This window comes from Chelonia mydas, chromosome 1 (genome assembly GCF_015237465.2).
Source record: "Chelonia mydas isolate rCheMyd1 chromosome 1, rCheMyd1.pri.v2, whole genome shotgun sequence".
Classification (NCBI taxonomy): Eukaryota; Metazoa; Chordata; order Testudines; family Cheloniidae; genus Chelonia; species Chelonia mydas.
Genome location: NC_057849.1, coordinates 27,299,881 through 27,316,589, shown reverse-complemented (window position 1 = coordinate 27,316,589; position 16,709 = coordinate 27,299,881). Strand labels below are relative to the sequence as shown.

Here is a 16,709-nt window from a genome sequence, read left to right as displayed (position 1 = left end):
AAAAAGCTATCTTAGTATTGGAAAAAGGTTCAGAGAAGGGAAACAAATATGAGTTGAGATATAAAACAGCTTCCATACGAGCAGAGATTAAAAAGACTAGGGTTGTTCATCTTAGGGAAAAAAAAAAAGACGACTAAGAGGGGATATGATAGCGGTCTGTAAAATCATGAAGGGTGTGGAGAAAGTGAATAAGGAAGTGTTATTTACCCCTTCACATAACACAAGAAGCAGGGGTCACCCAATGAAATTAATAGGCAGCAGGTTTAAAACAAACAAAAGGAAGTATGTCTTCACACAATTCACAATCAACCTGTGGAACTTGTTGCCAGGGGATGTTGTGGAGGCCAAAAATATAACTGGGTTCAAAAACGAATTAGATTAGTTCATGGAGGATAGGTCCATAATTGGCTATTAGCCAAGATTGTCAGGGACACAACCCCATGCTTTGGGTATCCCAAAAAATCTGACTGCCAGAAGCTGTGACTGGACACCAGGGCATGGATCACTCGATAAATTACCCTGTTCTGATCATTCCCTCTGAAGCATGTGGCACTGTCCACTGCTGGAGGACAGGATACTTGGTAGATTGACCATTGATCTGACCCATTATGGCTGTTCTTATGAGGGGCCTTGATGATGACCATAAAACTCACTAACGACATCGCAATGCACTTCATTAACATGCTTAATTTAGAAACGTGATTACCATGTCACTTATGACTGGAAAACAGTGGATGTACAGTATAGAAAATTGTATTTTCTTTCAGTGTGTGCACTGATGCATTGACTATTGCTGTTGTATCGTGTTGTCTGTTTTAGTGCTAATGTGACTACATATACTCTGGAACATGACACTGGTACTCGTACATATACTTTCATTGTAAACTGCTGAAAGTGTTTTCTGTTAAGAGGCTCAGTGGTATCTTTGTTTCTTTTGTATAGCTCTTGTATAGCAGTACACATGTGAAAAGCATTGTTCAAATGTTGACTAATTAATTCTTTTAACACCTCTGAAGTAGATAAACAGGACCATAATGCTCATGTATTATTATAAATATACTTTATCTGTGAGACTGGAGTAGCTCTACTTTCACAGTACATTCTCTGAGCTACAGTTTTGTGTTAGATGCTCAGGTTGTGACTACAGTAGTCTGGTTGGCTGATTTGGAATTTAGAAGTGGTATTGTAGCTGTGTCAGTCCCAGGATATTAGAGAGACAAGGTGGGTGAGGGAATATCTTTTATTGCACCAACTTTTGTAGATGAGAGAGAGAAGCTTTCGAGCTTTTCTCTCTCACCAACAGAAGCTGGTCCAATAACGGATATTACCTCATCCACCTTGTCTCTCTTGGTGTTTAGAAGGCAGTTTATTGTGTGCAGTTGTTTTGAGTTTCAGACCAGTGACGTCTCAGTTGTGCTTGTTTCTTTTCACATCACATAGAATTAATAACTTTACATATTTTTTTTGTGTTCCTTTTCTCAAGTCTACAAGTTTAAGGCTTTCTGCAATGCAAGCAAACTAACCTTATCAGATACTCGGGGTACAAGATGGGAAAATATGGTGGGAAAATGATTAAAAAGAGATCACCCATTCTATAGGATAAAGCCACTATAGCTTTTAAAGAAAATGGAATGAAACTGTTACTGTTTTGAGGAATGCAGTCTGTCACCTCAAATGTTTTGGCTTACCACTGCTTTTGATCACAGCATTCATGCCATAAATTGATGTGATTTTCATAAAAGAAATTTTAACACCATCGATCATGTTAAATATTTTCTAATGTACAAGAACAATTGTGAGTTTTTACATGCTTAGTCTTTTGAATAACATTGGGAAATTGCTGTATTGTTATATGGAATCTAGGAATATTTTAGACTTGACTACAGGGAGAATTGTACCTGTTTAATCTAAACCAATTCTGTTCAGCAAGTGCAAACCTCTGCATGGACTTTTATCTCTGTATAAGAATGGCTTTTTGAGTTTAGCTTAAGTTGATTGGGAACAAGTTTAAGTTGAATGGAAATAACCCACTTTTAAATTAAAATATAGACAGCTGGGTTTGCACCAGTTTAAAACAGTTTAATTAAACTGGTGCAAGTATGAGTGTAGACAAGACTAATGCTTTAACTAAATTGGGGAGGCAAGTGTCCAACTCCCATTGAAAGTTAGTAGGAGTTGGGTGTCTAACTCTCCCTTAAGCGCCTTTAAATGTTATAGCTGGGATTTTAAAAGTATAACAAATATAATCATTCACATAAAATACAGTGCTGCTGATGTTTTTAAAAACATCTTCCCTCCAGGTCCATGAAGGATTTTTGGAGAACAGGATTGTACCGATGAATGACACTAGTACCAGTGGTCCCTCTGAGAAAAGGAGTGTTGATTTACGAATATACATGCTGTGTTTTCTGCCATTTATTATCCTTCTGGTCTTCATTCGTGACCTTAAGAGCCTGTCTGTGCTTTCGTTCCTTGCCAATCTTTCCATGGCTGTCAGCCTGGTAATTATTTACCAGTACATCGTTCGAGTGAGTATACATCCCCCCCCCCCAATTGTTTTGTGAAGATGTGACATCTCATTTGGAATTTGTATGTAATGTCAAGTGACTATTAGATTTATATTTATTAACCTAACTTTCACACAGCATGGCTTATACTGTAGGTACTAAAGTGATGGGTATTTAAAAAGTGGCAGAAAGAGAGAGCCTTTTGAAGATGTGACATTTATGGGAAATTGGACTTTAAAAAAGAAAGGAAAATGCCTACTAATTGCTCCTGCCATTAAGGCAGTAAAAGAAAAAAGTACACGTTTGAAAGAACTTTTGCCCCTTGAGTGTGACAAAATTATCTTCCATGCCTGTCACCTGCAGCTTTGGGGATTCTGTTCCACTGCCTGTCCCTTCAGTTCAGCAGGGCAGCAATTTAAACTGTAACTTAATTCTAGTGTCTCTCCAAGTACAGTACTGAACATTTGCAGACTTCTCATTTAGATCACATCTTGCAAACTTTCTGCTTTTAAGCAGTTGAATAATTGTTGCATGTACTGAATTGTTGCCATGATACTAAAAGGTGTCTTGAGAGATTTATATAAAGCAAGCTGAATCATGGATGAAAACAAAAATTCACATATTTTAAAAAAACCCTCAGAAGATCTGTGACCAGAGTTCAAAAGAGTTTGCCAGGGTTACCTTTGGCATAAGATGATACTGGAAAAATACAAGTGCTACTTTATGTACAGCAGTATTTCCCATAGTGTGATGTGTGCCCCCCACTGATTGGCAAGAAAGACAGCCAGTGGGAGGGTTGAGTTGGGACAAAGGCAAAGACAGAACAATTATCAATAAATATTCTCCAGAGTCTCAGATTTCACTTTAAAAAAAAGTCTTTAGTGGTTATAGTTGTGAAGAAAACCTTCAAAATGTGAAGCTAGTGTAACTGAGGGTATATATACACTAGAAACACTACAGTGGCACAGCTGCCATGCTGTAGCTGCAGTATACACACTTAACACAGCAATGGAAGCATTCTTCAACTGACCTAACAGTGTCTACACCGGGGTTCAGGTCACCTTAATTACATCACACAGAGTGTGAAATTCTTCACAGTCCTGTAGGACATAGGTAAGCTGACCTAATTTTTTAGTTTTCAGAGTAGCAGCCGTGTTAGTCTGTATCCACAAAAAGAAAAGGAGTACTTGTGGCATCTTAGAGACTAACAAATTTATTTGAGCATAAGCTTTCGTGAGCTACAGCTCACTTCATCGGATGCATTCGGTGGAAAATACAGTGGGGAGATTTATATACACAGAGAACATGAAACAATGGGTGTTACCATACACGCTGTAACGAGAGTGATCAGGTAAGGTGAGCTATTACCAGCAGGAGAGCGGGGGTGGGTGAAGGAAACCTTTTGTAGTGATAATCAAGGTGGGCCATTTCCAGCAGTTGAAAAGAATGTCTGAGGAACAGTGTGTGTGTGGGGGGGAAATAAACATGGGGAAATAGTTTTACTTTGTGTAATGACCCATCCACTCCCAGTCTTTATTCAAGCCTAAGTTAATTGTATCCAGTTTGCAAATTAATTCCAATTCAGCAGTCTCTCGTTGGAGTCTGTTTTTGAAGATTTTTTGTTGAAGAAATGCTACCTTTAGGTCTGTAATCGAATGACCAAAGAGATTGAAGTGTTCTCCGACTGGTTTTTGAATGTTATAATTCTTGACGTCTAATTTGTGTCCATTTATTCTTTTATGCAGAGACTGTCCAGTTTGGCCAATGTACATGGCAGAGGGGCATTGCTGGCACATGATGGCATATATCACATTGGTAGATGTGCAGGTGAACAAGCCTTTGATAGTGTGACTGATGTGATTAGGCCCTATGATGGTGTCCCCTGAATAGATATGTGGACACAGTTGGCAACAGGCTTTGTTGCAAGGATAGGTTCCTGGGTTAGCGGTTCTGTTGCGTGGTTTGTGGTTGCTGGTGAGTATTTGCTTCAGGTTGGGGGGCTGTCTGTAGGCAAGGACTGGCCTGTCTCCCAAGATCTGTGTGAGTGATGGGTCGTCCTTCAGGATAGGTTGTAGATCCTTGATGATGCGTTGGAGAGGTTTGAGTTGGGGGCTGAAGGTGATGGCTAGTGGCGTTCTGTTATTTTCTTTGTTGGGCCTGTCCTGTAGTAGGTAATTTCTGGGTACTCTTCTGGCTCCGTCAATCTGTTTCTTCACTTCAGCAGGTAGATATTGTAGTTGTAAGAACGCTTGATAGAGATCTTGTAGGTGTTTGTCTCTGTCTGAGGGGTTGGAGCAAATGCAGTTGTATCGTAGAGCTTGGCTGTAGACAATGGATCATGTGGTGTGGTCTGGATGAAAGCTGGAGGCATGTAGGTCGGCATAGCGGTCAGTAGATTTCCGGTATAGGGTGGTGTTTATGTGACCATCGTTTATTAGCACCGTAGTGTCCAGGAAGTGGATCTCTTGTGTGGACTGGTCCAGGCTGAGGTTGATGGTGGGATGGAAGTTGTTGAAATCATGGCGGAATTCCTCAAGGGCTTCTTTTCCATGGGTCCAGATGATGAAGATGTCATCAATATAGCGCAAGTAGAATAGGGGCATTAGGGGACGAGAGCTGAGGAAGCGTTGTTCTAAGTCAGCCATAAAAATGTTGGCATACTGTGGGGCCATGCGGGTACCCATAGCAGTGCCGCTGATTTGAAGGTCTACATTGTCCCCAAATGAGAAATAGTTATGGGTGAGGACAAAGTCCCCATCATGCGCCAGCAGTGCCTCTCTGCCATGTACATTGGTCAAACTGGACAGTCTCTACGTAAAACAATAAATGGACACAAATCAGACATCAAGAATGATAACATTCAAAAACCAGTCGGAGAATACTTCAGTCTCTTTGGTCACTAGATTACAGACCCAGAGCACAGCTGCACCTCCCCTCCCCCCCCCAGCCCAGAGACTCACCCGCTACCCTCCTAGTAGGGTTGCCAACCCTCCAGGATTTCCGGGAGTCTCCAGGAATTAAAGATTAAACTTTAATTAAAGATAATCACACTTGATGAAACCTCCAGGAATTCATCCAACCCAAGCTGACAAACGTGTACCTCTTAGAACCCAGGGATCCAGAGGGAGAAACAGCTTGATATTGGGTTCTGGGATTGCATTGAGTTTCCTGCATGCTGCCTCCTTTCCCTATCAGGGTGTGCTGGGAACTGCAGCTGCTGGGAACCCTCCAGTTCCCTTCCCCTCCTCTTGGCCATGTTTTCTATTTGTAAGCTGGGCTCTGCCAGGTCCAGTGGCCCCTAGTGGTAGCCAACATCTCTGCAGCCCACTTCTGTGGGGAAAAAGGGAAATTCTGCACACAGAACGTTAATTTCTGCAAAATCCTGCATTGCGCAGTGGTGCAGAATTTCCCCAGGAGTAAAGAATGCTGGCATTTAAAGTGTTGCGTTAACTATCATATTACAAATATCTACACCAGTATTTCCCAAGTGCAAGTGGGCAGAGGACTAGCTGGGGAGAGGAGGAGATGTGGGCGAGGAGCAGCAGGTATTGGTTACATTTTAAGATGTGCAGGCTATTAATACCACATGGTGATGTTGTTGGGGGCGGGGAGGATGGGATTGGGTTTATTTTCCTGGAGAGGAGCTCAGCTTTCAAAAGTCTGGGTAATGCTGATATACGGTATGTGATGATGCTGTGTTTTTTCTCCCCAGGATATATCTGATCCTCGAAAACTTCCCCCTGTGGCTGGTTGGAAGAAATATCCACTTTTTTTTGGTACTGCCATATTTGCTTTTGAAGGCATTGGTGTGGTAAGTGTTTAGCTGTACCCATCTAAATACAATGATTGATGATAAGCAATCCCATTATTAACTTTCAGTTAATCGCAATATTCTGCCCATCCCATTGAATTTCATGTTAATGGGATTCAGCTATTTTAATCAAGCATGCCGCTTATGGGCAACTTTCGTTGTGCAGCCCTGTGGGCCTGCAGCAGCCCCTGTGGAAAGTTCTGGCTTCAGGCTGGTTTGTAGCGCTGTGGCGGGGGAAGAAAGTCCTGGGACATGCTTAGCCAGGGCCCACAAGCTGTTTCCAGGGCTTTCCACAGGGAGTGAGGGTACTGGAGGGCCCATGGGTACCTCCCGCTGGCATCAGGGACATCTTTGTGATACAGAGTATGCCACAGTTATTCATGCCTTTGTCATCTCAGAATGAGATTGCTGTAATGCACTGTTCAACCTGGGGACCATTCAGAACTATGGTTTACACAGAATCCTGCAGGATGCTTATTAACTGCAGTTACACTTTGGGAGGACATGATTAAACCAGTGCTCTGGGATACTTACATTTACTTCAGGTAAGCATCCAGGTGGAATTCAAGGTGTCGATTTTAACCTCTCAAGCTCTAAGTGGTTTGAAACCTGCTTACCTGAGAGACTCTCCAGGCTTTACTGCCACAGAGGAGATCAGCACAGTTACTGAAGCTGGAGACCTTCTCAACTTATGGAAGAAAAGGTTACTGGCAGAATGCTCTCTGCAGGTTCCTTGCTTTGGGACCCTCCTCCCTTATCTCCTCAGCATTGGTCTGCCAGTGCCCAGGTTTGTTAACCTTCTGGGCACAGTGCACACCTCCTCACCTTTCCTCTTTCTTCTCAGGCTATTGAGGAAGGGGCTGAAGTTTGGGTTTGGCTATATTTATGGATAGTGTTGTGGTGGTTGTCTCTCCCTGGTTTGGGTTTATATTTTCAGAGCCGTCCCATCCACGGGACAGACCGGGGCAACTGCCCTGGGTCCCGCGCTTTGGGGGGCCCCATGCTTCAGGAGGATGTGGGGTCCCGGGCTGCCTGGGGGGTTAGTGGGAGGCTTGGCGCCTGCTCTGCCCCACTGGCTCCCGCCCCTGCTCGTCCCCCACTCCACCCCTTCCCCCAAGTCCTCACCCCACCTCTTTCTGGCTTCTGCCCTCTCCCTCGAGCAATGCCGGGAGCTGGCGGAGCGGGGCGGGCTGGGGCCGGGTCACTCTCTGCTGCCAGTGCCAGGTCCCCCACTAACCCCCCAGCCCCGCTGGACCCCACATCCCCCTGAAGCGCAGGGCCCCCCAAAGTACAGGGCCCAATCCTATGGACGGGATGGCTCTGCTTGGACCCATTCTGGGCACCACCAAAAATTATACAAACCTGGCACCCATGGTTGACTCATATCCAGCTTCTCGTCCACTGTAGTCCCCAGGTCCTTTTCTGCAGAATTGCCACTTAACCAGTTGGTCCCCAGCCTGTAGCCGTGCATGGGATTCTTGCATCCTAACTGCAGGACTCTGCACTTGTCCTTGTTGAACTTCATCAGATTTCTTTTGGCCCAATCCTTCAATTTGTCTAGGTCACTCTGGACCCTATCCCTATATTCCAGCATATCTATCTCTTCCCCCAGCTTAGTGTCATCTACAAACTTGCTGAGGGTGAAATCCATCCCATCATCCGGATCATTAATGAAGATGTTGAACAAAACTGACCCCAAGACCGACCCCTGGGGCACTCCGCTTGATGCCGGCTGCCAACTAGACATGGAGCCATTGATCACTACTCACTGAGCCCTATGATCTAGCCAGCTTTCTATCCACCTTATAGTCCATTCATCCAATCCATTCTTTTTTAACTTACTGGCAAGAATATTGTGGGAGACCGTATCAAAAATCAAGATATATCACGTCCACCGCTTTCCCCATATTCACAGTTGTCTCATCATAGAAGGCAATCAGGTTGGTCAGGCATGACTTGCCCTTGGTGAATCCATGTTGACTGTTTCTGATCACCTTTCTCTCCTCCATGTGCTTCAAAACTGATTCCTTGAGGACCTGCTCCATGTTTTTTCCAAGGACTGAGTTGAGGCTGACCGGTCTGTAGTTCCTCGGATTCTCCTTCTTCCCTTTTTAAAAGATGGGCACTATATTTGCCTTTTTCCACTTGTCCGGGACCTCCCCCGCGATCACCATGAATTTTCAAAACTAATGGCCAATGGCTCTGCAATCACATCAGCCAATTCTCTCAGCACCTTTGGATGCATTAGATCCGGCCCCATGGACTTGTGCATGTCCAGCTTTTCTAAATAGTCCTTAACGTGTTTTTTCACCCCCGAGGGCTGCTCACCTCTTCCCCATACTGTGCTGCCTAGTGCAGCAGTCTGGGAGCTGGCCTTGTCTGTGAAGACTGAGGCAAAAAAAGCATTGAGTACTTCAGTTTTTTCCACATCATCTGTCACTAGTTTGCCTCCCCCATTCAGTAAGGGTCCCACACATCTCCTGACCTTCTTCTTGTTGCTAACATACCTGAAGTAGCTTTATTTAAATGTTCTCCCAAATATGAAATATCTTTTTATTGTATTTTTTTAATTTAAAGCTGCAACTTATATTCATGTTGACTAATACCTTACTCCATGAGCAGTGTTAGTGAAATCAGTGGTATTGCTCATGGAGTAAAGTCCTATTTGCTGCAGTAAGGGTTCTAAAGTACAGCTCTAAATTACTTAATTTAAAAGTATGGTTCAGGGCAACCCAATGGGAGATTGATAATAGGATTTAGGACTTGATCTTGCTCCCACTGAAGTCAGTGGTAAAACTAGCATTTAATTCAATGGTGAAGGATTAAACCTTGGTGATTTCAACCTTTAGGGTTTCGATTCAGTCCATCGTAGACTAGTGTTGTGGTTGGGTGTTGTAAACATTCAATGATTTTTGGATATCCCCTATGAAATGCGTAATCTAGCAATGTGTGGATAGTTTGCATTATGACTGCTTGTGCTTTATTTGATCGTTAGATAAATAGAAAATTTCATTCTTCGTTACTGTCAGTTTAGCACCTTTCATGAGCCCGAATAAGACTTCTTTCTGTAATAACTCTCACAGAGCAGGAATGTTTTATTGATTGTTAAATTGTCAATGGAAACTCTCAAGTGGGTTAATATAGTATTTACAATCTTTAATGCCTTTCCAATACCTCTTTCTTTATGTATGTATGACTCTATGACTTATTCCAAGAAATGTTTTGCATTTTGGAAATTTGCTGTTAAGTATTCACTTAATACAGAGAGCTGTTTTCAAGTTTAAACAGGTAATTGGCCAATCTTGAATAATGATTTTGAGGCAATATCTCCATCTGTCTCAGTTCCATGGATTTACATGAGAAGTTCTCAAAGCTTCCAATAAGGCTTCCATTTGAATTTTCCCATCAGTTGTGTAGCACGTACCAATTTTATTTTTGCTCTTTAAACAAGAAATTTGTGGATAGGTTTGTGATCCTGAATGTTCATTAAGGGATTGGAGCAGGTGGTACACTTACAGGGGTTCTGAATGGATGCTGTTTTTACTCATTCCTTTTTACTAACTTTCTTTTGAAGTATGCTGCTGCCCCCGTTTTGTGCAAACTGATGTTTCAAGGTAATTTGGTAAAATAGGTTGTTAATATAACTCATACAAAATCTGTTGAAAATCTTGTTTGTTTGCTAATTTGAACAGTTTTATTGTGTGAATGTGGTGGCAACTGACTAACTTGACTGCATCTTGAGCTACAACAGTCTGGAGAAAGAAGTTCAGTGCAGATTTATGGCAGTTTGGGCCACAAGCTAATCACTGTTTGTGTTAATAGCAAGATGTGTTGCACTCCAGGACTACATTTTCTTTGTTTGCTTGCTTTCTATTTAAGTCAGATTCAGGACTGGGATCCCTATTGTCTGGCATAGGTTACCTTTGGATTTTGAGGTACTGCAAATTTTGAATATCTTGGCAGCTGGTTGTTAATGACCCATGTATATTGACAGGAACAGCTGACAGCAGGGTGACAGAATGATCAGTCCTTAATTCCTATGCATGCAAATTAGGATTCAGCAGAAGATCAGCGACAAAGTGGGAAGGAAGAAAGATTTATTTGTGTGCTCAATACACCAATAATGCCAAAAAGATTAACATCTCCCTGTTTCATTACCTCTATTTTGGGCTGTTTGGGGTTGTTACATCTGAATATTTCAGATACTATGGACGTTAGTGGACTCATTTCCCAATATTAAAGTTATGTGCATGTTCATCTGCCTCTAAAAGGACTTTTGATCTCTGCATATTTTACTGTTAAATTGAACGGACAGTTTAATTTCTTCGTCATGTTGCCTTGGCAAGTGAGGAACATAAGAACTTTGTGTTCAAGTGATACTAATAGTGATCATTTCATTGGTGATGAAAGTTACTTTGGGCTCCTACCAACTTGTAAGTTAGGTTTTCAAGACACAAAAATCAGGATGATCTTGAGAAAAATTGGGACAGGTGACATAAAATAGTCACTGTGAAACAGTTTTTTCTTTTCTTCAGTAACCCGGTGTCACAAGGTGACTGGCCCTTTTAAGAGGGAATGGGGTACAGTGCATCTGTGCCTGATCACCTACTACTCAATTGGGCTTAAGGGAAGGCACCTGGGCCTGATAAAGAGGGAGACATCAGCAGGGGAAGGGCTACCCACTGACTCTCTCAGCCTGGTTTGGTAAGGAGAGAAGCTTGGGAAGCTTTGGGAGAGACAGATAGAGAGTTGGAGCAGAGAGCATACTCCAGGGGAGAAGACGACTCCAGCCAGGTAGGGCCGGGAAGGATGAAATTTGGACTCTAAGGACCTTGTTTTGATTGGAACAGTTTATGCTTAAAAAAAACTAAGCATTCTTAGTCTTGTGAAAAGAAGATTGAGGGGGGACTGATACAGTCTTCCAATATGTTAAGGGCTGCTGTAAAGAGGATGGTGATCAATTGTTTCTAACAATCCTTAGAAGTTTTTAAGGTCAGGCTTGACAAAGCCCTGGCTGGGATGATTTAGTTGGGGATTGGTCCTGCTTTGAGCAGGGCGTTGGACTAGATGACCTTCTGAGGTCCCTTCCAACCCTGATATTCTATGATTCTATGTTCTCCAGGTCCACTGAAGGTAGGACAAAATGTAATGGGCTTAATCTGCAGCAAGGGCAATTTATGTCAGATATTAGGAAAAACTTTCTAACTACAAGGGTAGTTAAGCACTGGAATAGGCTTCCAAGAGAGGTTGTTGAGTCCCCATCATTGGACACTTTTTAAAAACAAGTTGGACAAACATCTGTCAAGATGGTTTAGCTTTACTGGGCTAAACTGAATGGCTCCTTAAAGTGCCTTCCAGCCCTACATTTCTATGTTGATAAACCAGGGTGGCATGGAAAGAGAAAAGACTGTGTGGAATTTTTAAGGAGTCCAATAAGGGAAGCTGAGGCAGGTGCCACAGAAACAATCCAGGCCATGAGGAGGTGCCTGGGAAGTGATCCATCCTGTGACACCAGGTTTCCCAGCACACTTTACCCAGGTACATTGTTTACTCCCATGAAAAAATATGCACTAGAGACCACTAGGTCTGTCAAGCGATTAAAAAAAGTAATCACAATTAATTGCGCTGTTAAACAATAATAGAAAACCATTTATTTAAATATTTTTGGATGTTTTCTACATTTTCAAATATTTTGATTTCAATTACAACACAGAATACAAAGTGTACAGTGTTCACTTTATTTTTTATTACAGATATTTGCATTGTAAAAAACAAAAGAAATAGTATTTTTCAATTCACGTAATACAAGTACTGTAGCTCAATCTCTTTATCATGAAAGTTGAACTTAAAAATGTAGAATTATGTACAAAAAAACCCTGCATTCAAAAATAAAACATTGTAAAACTTTAGAGCCTAGAAAGTCCACTCAGTCCTAATTCTTGTACAGCAAATTGCTCAGACAAACAAGTTTGTTTACATTTGCAGGAGATAATGCTGCCCACTTCTTGTTTACAATGTTATCTGAAAGTGAGAACGGACATTTGTATGGCATTATTATAGCCGGTGTCGCAAGATATTTATGTGCCAGATGTGCTAAAGATTCATATGTCCCTTTGTGCTTCAACCACCATTCCAGAGGACATGTGTCCATGCTGATGACAGGTCCAAAGCAGTGTCGACCGATTCATGTTCATTTTCATAGAATCATAGAATATTAGGGTTGGAAGAGACCTCAGGAGGTCATCTAGTCCAACCCCCTGCTCAGTGCAGGACCAACCCCAACTAAATCATCCCAGCCAGGGCTTTGTCAAGCCGGGCCTTAAAAACTTCTAAGGATGGAGATTCCATCACCTCCCTAGGTAACCCATTCTGAGTTACTACAGAGAATTATCTGAGTTACTACAGAGAATTCTTTCCTGGGTCTCTAGCTGGTGAATCTTGCCCACATGCTCAGGATTCAGCTGCTCGCCATATTTGGGGTTGGGAAGGAATTTTCCTCTGGGGCAGATTGGAAGAGGCCCTGGGGTTTTTTCGCCTTCCTCTGCAGCATGGGGCACAGGTCGCTTGCGGGAGGATTCTCTGCACCTTGAAGTCTTTAAACCATGATTTGAGGACTTCAATAGCTCAGACATAGGTGAGAGGTTTATTGCAGGAGTGGGTGGGTGAGATTCTGTGGCCTGCATGGTGCAGGAGGTCAGACTAGATGATTATAATGGTCCCTTCTGACCTTAATATCTATGAATTCCGGTGCTTCACCACTGTGTTTTGTATTTTCAGTATTTGCTGTTATTGGATTGCGTTCAAATAAACATGTTTTTCTGGATGATTACAAATGTAACATGGATGTTTGTGTTTAACATTCAATTCAAATAACTGCAGAATTTACGTTTGGATTATTGCACATTCATATAAATGCACTTGTGCTACTGGAACATGCAGTCAAACAAAATCTGTGTTTACAACTCCTCTTGGAAGTAGGCATTCTGTAGACACTTTCTTTATTAATTGATACATGACATTTCCTAGGCGAATGCCAGGTTTGCAGCAGATCTGATGTCCTGTCCATACTGCTACTAAGCAAAATTAACTAACCTTTGTTCAGCAGCATCATGTTCAGAATCCTCTTTTTTCTCAAAGGAAGAAAGGTCTTATGTGAAAATACAAGATTCATTAGACTTGATCACAACATGGCTCCCTCGAACTTGTAGTGCAGATGGGACTTAAAACTGAGGATAAAGCACTATGTCTTTATGTCTGGAACTATGCCAAAGCTGGGCCTTTGGAATGTGTTATATTGTAGTACAGATATAACTTAACAATACACAGAGTATGAATAGAATATTTAATAATTTTGTTCATGTGTATTATAATCAGGAAAATATTCACCACATATGACTGAGAAGCTCGTGTAGTATTTGTCATTTAAGACACCCTCCCCACCTAAAAGTGAAGGTGATACTGTAATTGAAAATTGCAACAAAAAGAAAGAAATTGATTCATATTGTTTAGACAAAATAACATGCTTTTCTGTCCCTTTAAATACAAATCTATGCAATTCAGTATTATTTTCTTGTTGAGTATTGTACACTGGTTAGCTTAGTGAACAGAAAATGCTATGTTACTTTTAAACATTAATTTCAGAGTAGGAAAATAAGGCTCCTCATTTTTGTTTAACCTGTTTCTTCCAGAAGTCTGTTAAGTTGCTTTTGAACTTGGATATCACTGTTTTGCAATAAAGGATGGAGTGGTATTTTGTATACAAAAAGACAGAGGCTTTGGAATCATATTAGGCAGCAGCTAACCAATTCTAGGATTTAAAAGAGGAAAAAAAGTGAATTATCATTTTAAAATGTCATTGTTTTGGATTTTGAGACAGATGCAGAGCAGCTTGTTAGAACTGTGGCTTTGAGATAAAAGCCACTCATTGTCAAAAACTCTTTTAGCAGCTTAGCATTATCCCTTTTAAAAACAAAAAAACCCCAAACCTGCTAGCTTAACACTCTGTTCTGGTGTTTTTAAGACCCGACTGGATTTGTCAGGGATAGACATTTAACAGGTAACGTGACATCATCTTAATGTACAGTTGGGGCATCTCTGGATCAGTGTACATCTACTGCATTAGTGTCTTTCAGTTCTCTGAAGGTATTTGACAAGATGTGCAAAATAAAAGAGGTGGGAATTCTCAGGAGGACATATCTTCAAATTCAGGCTCCCTTGTCAACCTCCAAAGCCAACAGTTACCATATCATTAATGGACATGTTTTGAACACTATCCAAGCACAAAAAGAAGCATTATCTGATAGGGCCATCTTCTCCTTTCTTACACTGTCAAGCTTCTGCAAAACCAACAACTATAGGTAAATGGGTGGGAGCACAGTGCATTGCTTTATGTAGCTGATGCACTATTTGAGTTATTGGCCATACAACGTTCCTTGCCTGCTATATTCATCTTCTGCGGAAGTGTAGTGAAGACTCAGGCTAGGTTGTTGATAATTCTTTATCAAATTCAGTTTTCCTTGTGGCAGGTTTCAGAGTAGCAGCCATGTTAGTCTGTATTCGCAAAAAGAAAAGGAGTACTTGTGGCACCTTAGAGACTAACAAATTTATTTGAGCATAAGCTTTCGTGAGCTACAGCTCACTTCACTGGATGCATTCAGTGGAAAATACAGTGGGGAGATTTATATACATAGAGAACATGAAACAAGCAGGAGAGCGGGGGGGCCCACCTTGATTATCAGTACAAAAGGTTCCCCCTCCCTCTCCTGCTGGTAAATAGCTCACCTTAAGTGATCACTCTTGTTACAGTGTGTATGGTAACACCCATTGTTTCATATTCTCTGTGTACATAAATCTCCCCACTGTATTTTCCACTGAATGCACCCGACGAAGTGAGCTGTAGCTCACGAAAGCTTATGCTCAAATAAATTTGTTGGTCTCTAAGGTGCACAAGTACTCCTTTTCAGTTTCCTTATGTACACCCTGCACGTACTGCCCTGTATAAACTCCCAAGTCATTACCAACATAGATGGACTTTAATTCTTTCTCCAACTTCAATCCAGTTATCAAAGTTACATCGAATTCCAACCTCAAAGTGTTGGACTTGTGAGGATGCTTCCATACCATATTCCCAAAGGTCGTATTGCCTCTCTGAAGATCTCACGGTTCTTAATGAACCCTCATCTCATGCTAGAGGTTTGTAATACGTATTTTTCCCCATTTCACTGATGTGGCACAGAAAGATGAAGTGACTTGTCCAAGACCCCATAGCGAGTGTCAGAGATGGCAACAGAATCGAGATCATGTGACCCCCCATTCCTTGGGTGTAGCTGCTAGGCAAAAGGCACATCTTGTTTGTTTAACATTTACTGTTAGATTATTGTAAATTTAAAGATGCAAATTGTGACATTCCCCAGGGTACAATCTGGACTGTTGAACAGCTGGTCTCCTTAATTTTCTAACCTCTCAGGGGTACCTTTTACACTGTCAGAACATCCACTCCTGGCCTGCTCACACAGCCTTTGGTGTGCCATTTCACTCCCAGCTAAATACATGAGCACTCTGGCCAGTCACCATGAATTACATACAGGGTGACACCCGCGAATTCTTAGTCCCAGCCTTGTTCTCCCAGAAATATGCATCTAGTGCTGCTCAGTACCCTTCTGAACAGTACAAGCTCATAGAAAGTCCATCTTTTATTAAAGGAAAATGGTATATGCACCAGCCTTGCTACCTCAAATGGAGTTTCCCACACGCTTTAATCCAAACACGCTGGTTAAGATAAAACAATAAGGTAAGTTTATTAAGTACAGAGAGACAGATTTTAAGTGATTACAAGTGACGATGCATAAAAATCAGGATTGGTTACAGAAGAAAATAAAAGAGTAAAACGCAAGCTAATACCTAACTTAGCAAGCTAAGTGAATTTAAAAATGAAAGGTTTTGCTTCACCATACACTGCAGTAAATTTCACAGGCTGGGTCTCCTTTCAGCCTGGGCCTCTTCCCCCTTAGTTCAGTTCTTTGAGAGTCAACGATGTCATGAGCAGAGATGGAGGAGAGACGTAAATTCGAGGCCACTGTCTCTCATTCTTATACCACCCTCCCCTCTTTCAGGATTACCTCCTGCTGGGGTGAAGGTGACAAGCAGTCTCTTGTGGACATGAGGTCTGAACTGGCCCTGTAATTAAATGTAAATTTCTCATTCACATCTTCCCATTGCTCGAGAAAGCTTAAGTAAGTGATAGCCCACTTGACTTTGTTGATACACTGGCACTCCCAGACACGTGTCTTTGTCACTGAAAAACTGGTTTGGGTCTGCTTTTCTAATTCTGGAACATGTTACAGCAATGTTATACAGTTTACATTTATAACTTTACATGCAATGTTGATACA

General features: G+C 41.7%; 1 protein-coding gene across 1 annotated transcript in view; it reads left to right on the top strand.

The window, feature by feature from the left end:
• The window catches only part of SLC36A4 (solute carrier family 36 member 4), a 232,567-nt gene that overhangs the window by 43,394 nt on the left and 172,464 nt on the right, over positions 1-16,709 (top strand). Inside the window, exons 7-8 of the mRNA XM_007069478.4 lie at positions 2,301-2,528; positions 6,220-6,318. Of these exons, the coding sequence (XP_007069540.3) occupies positions 2,301-2,528; positions 6,220-6,318 (327 nt within the window). The remainder of the gene's footprint in view (positions 1-2,300; positions 2,529-6,219; positions 6,319-16,709) is intronic.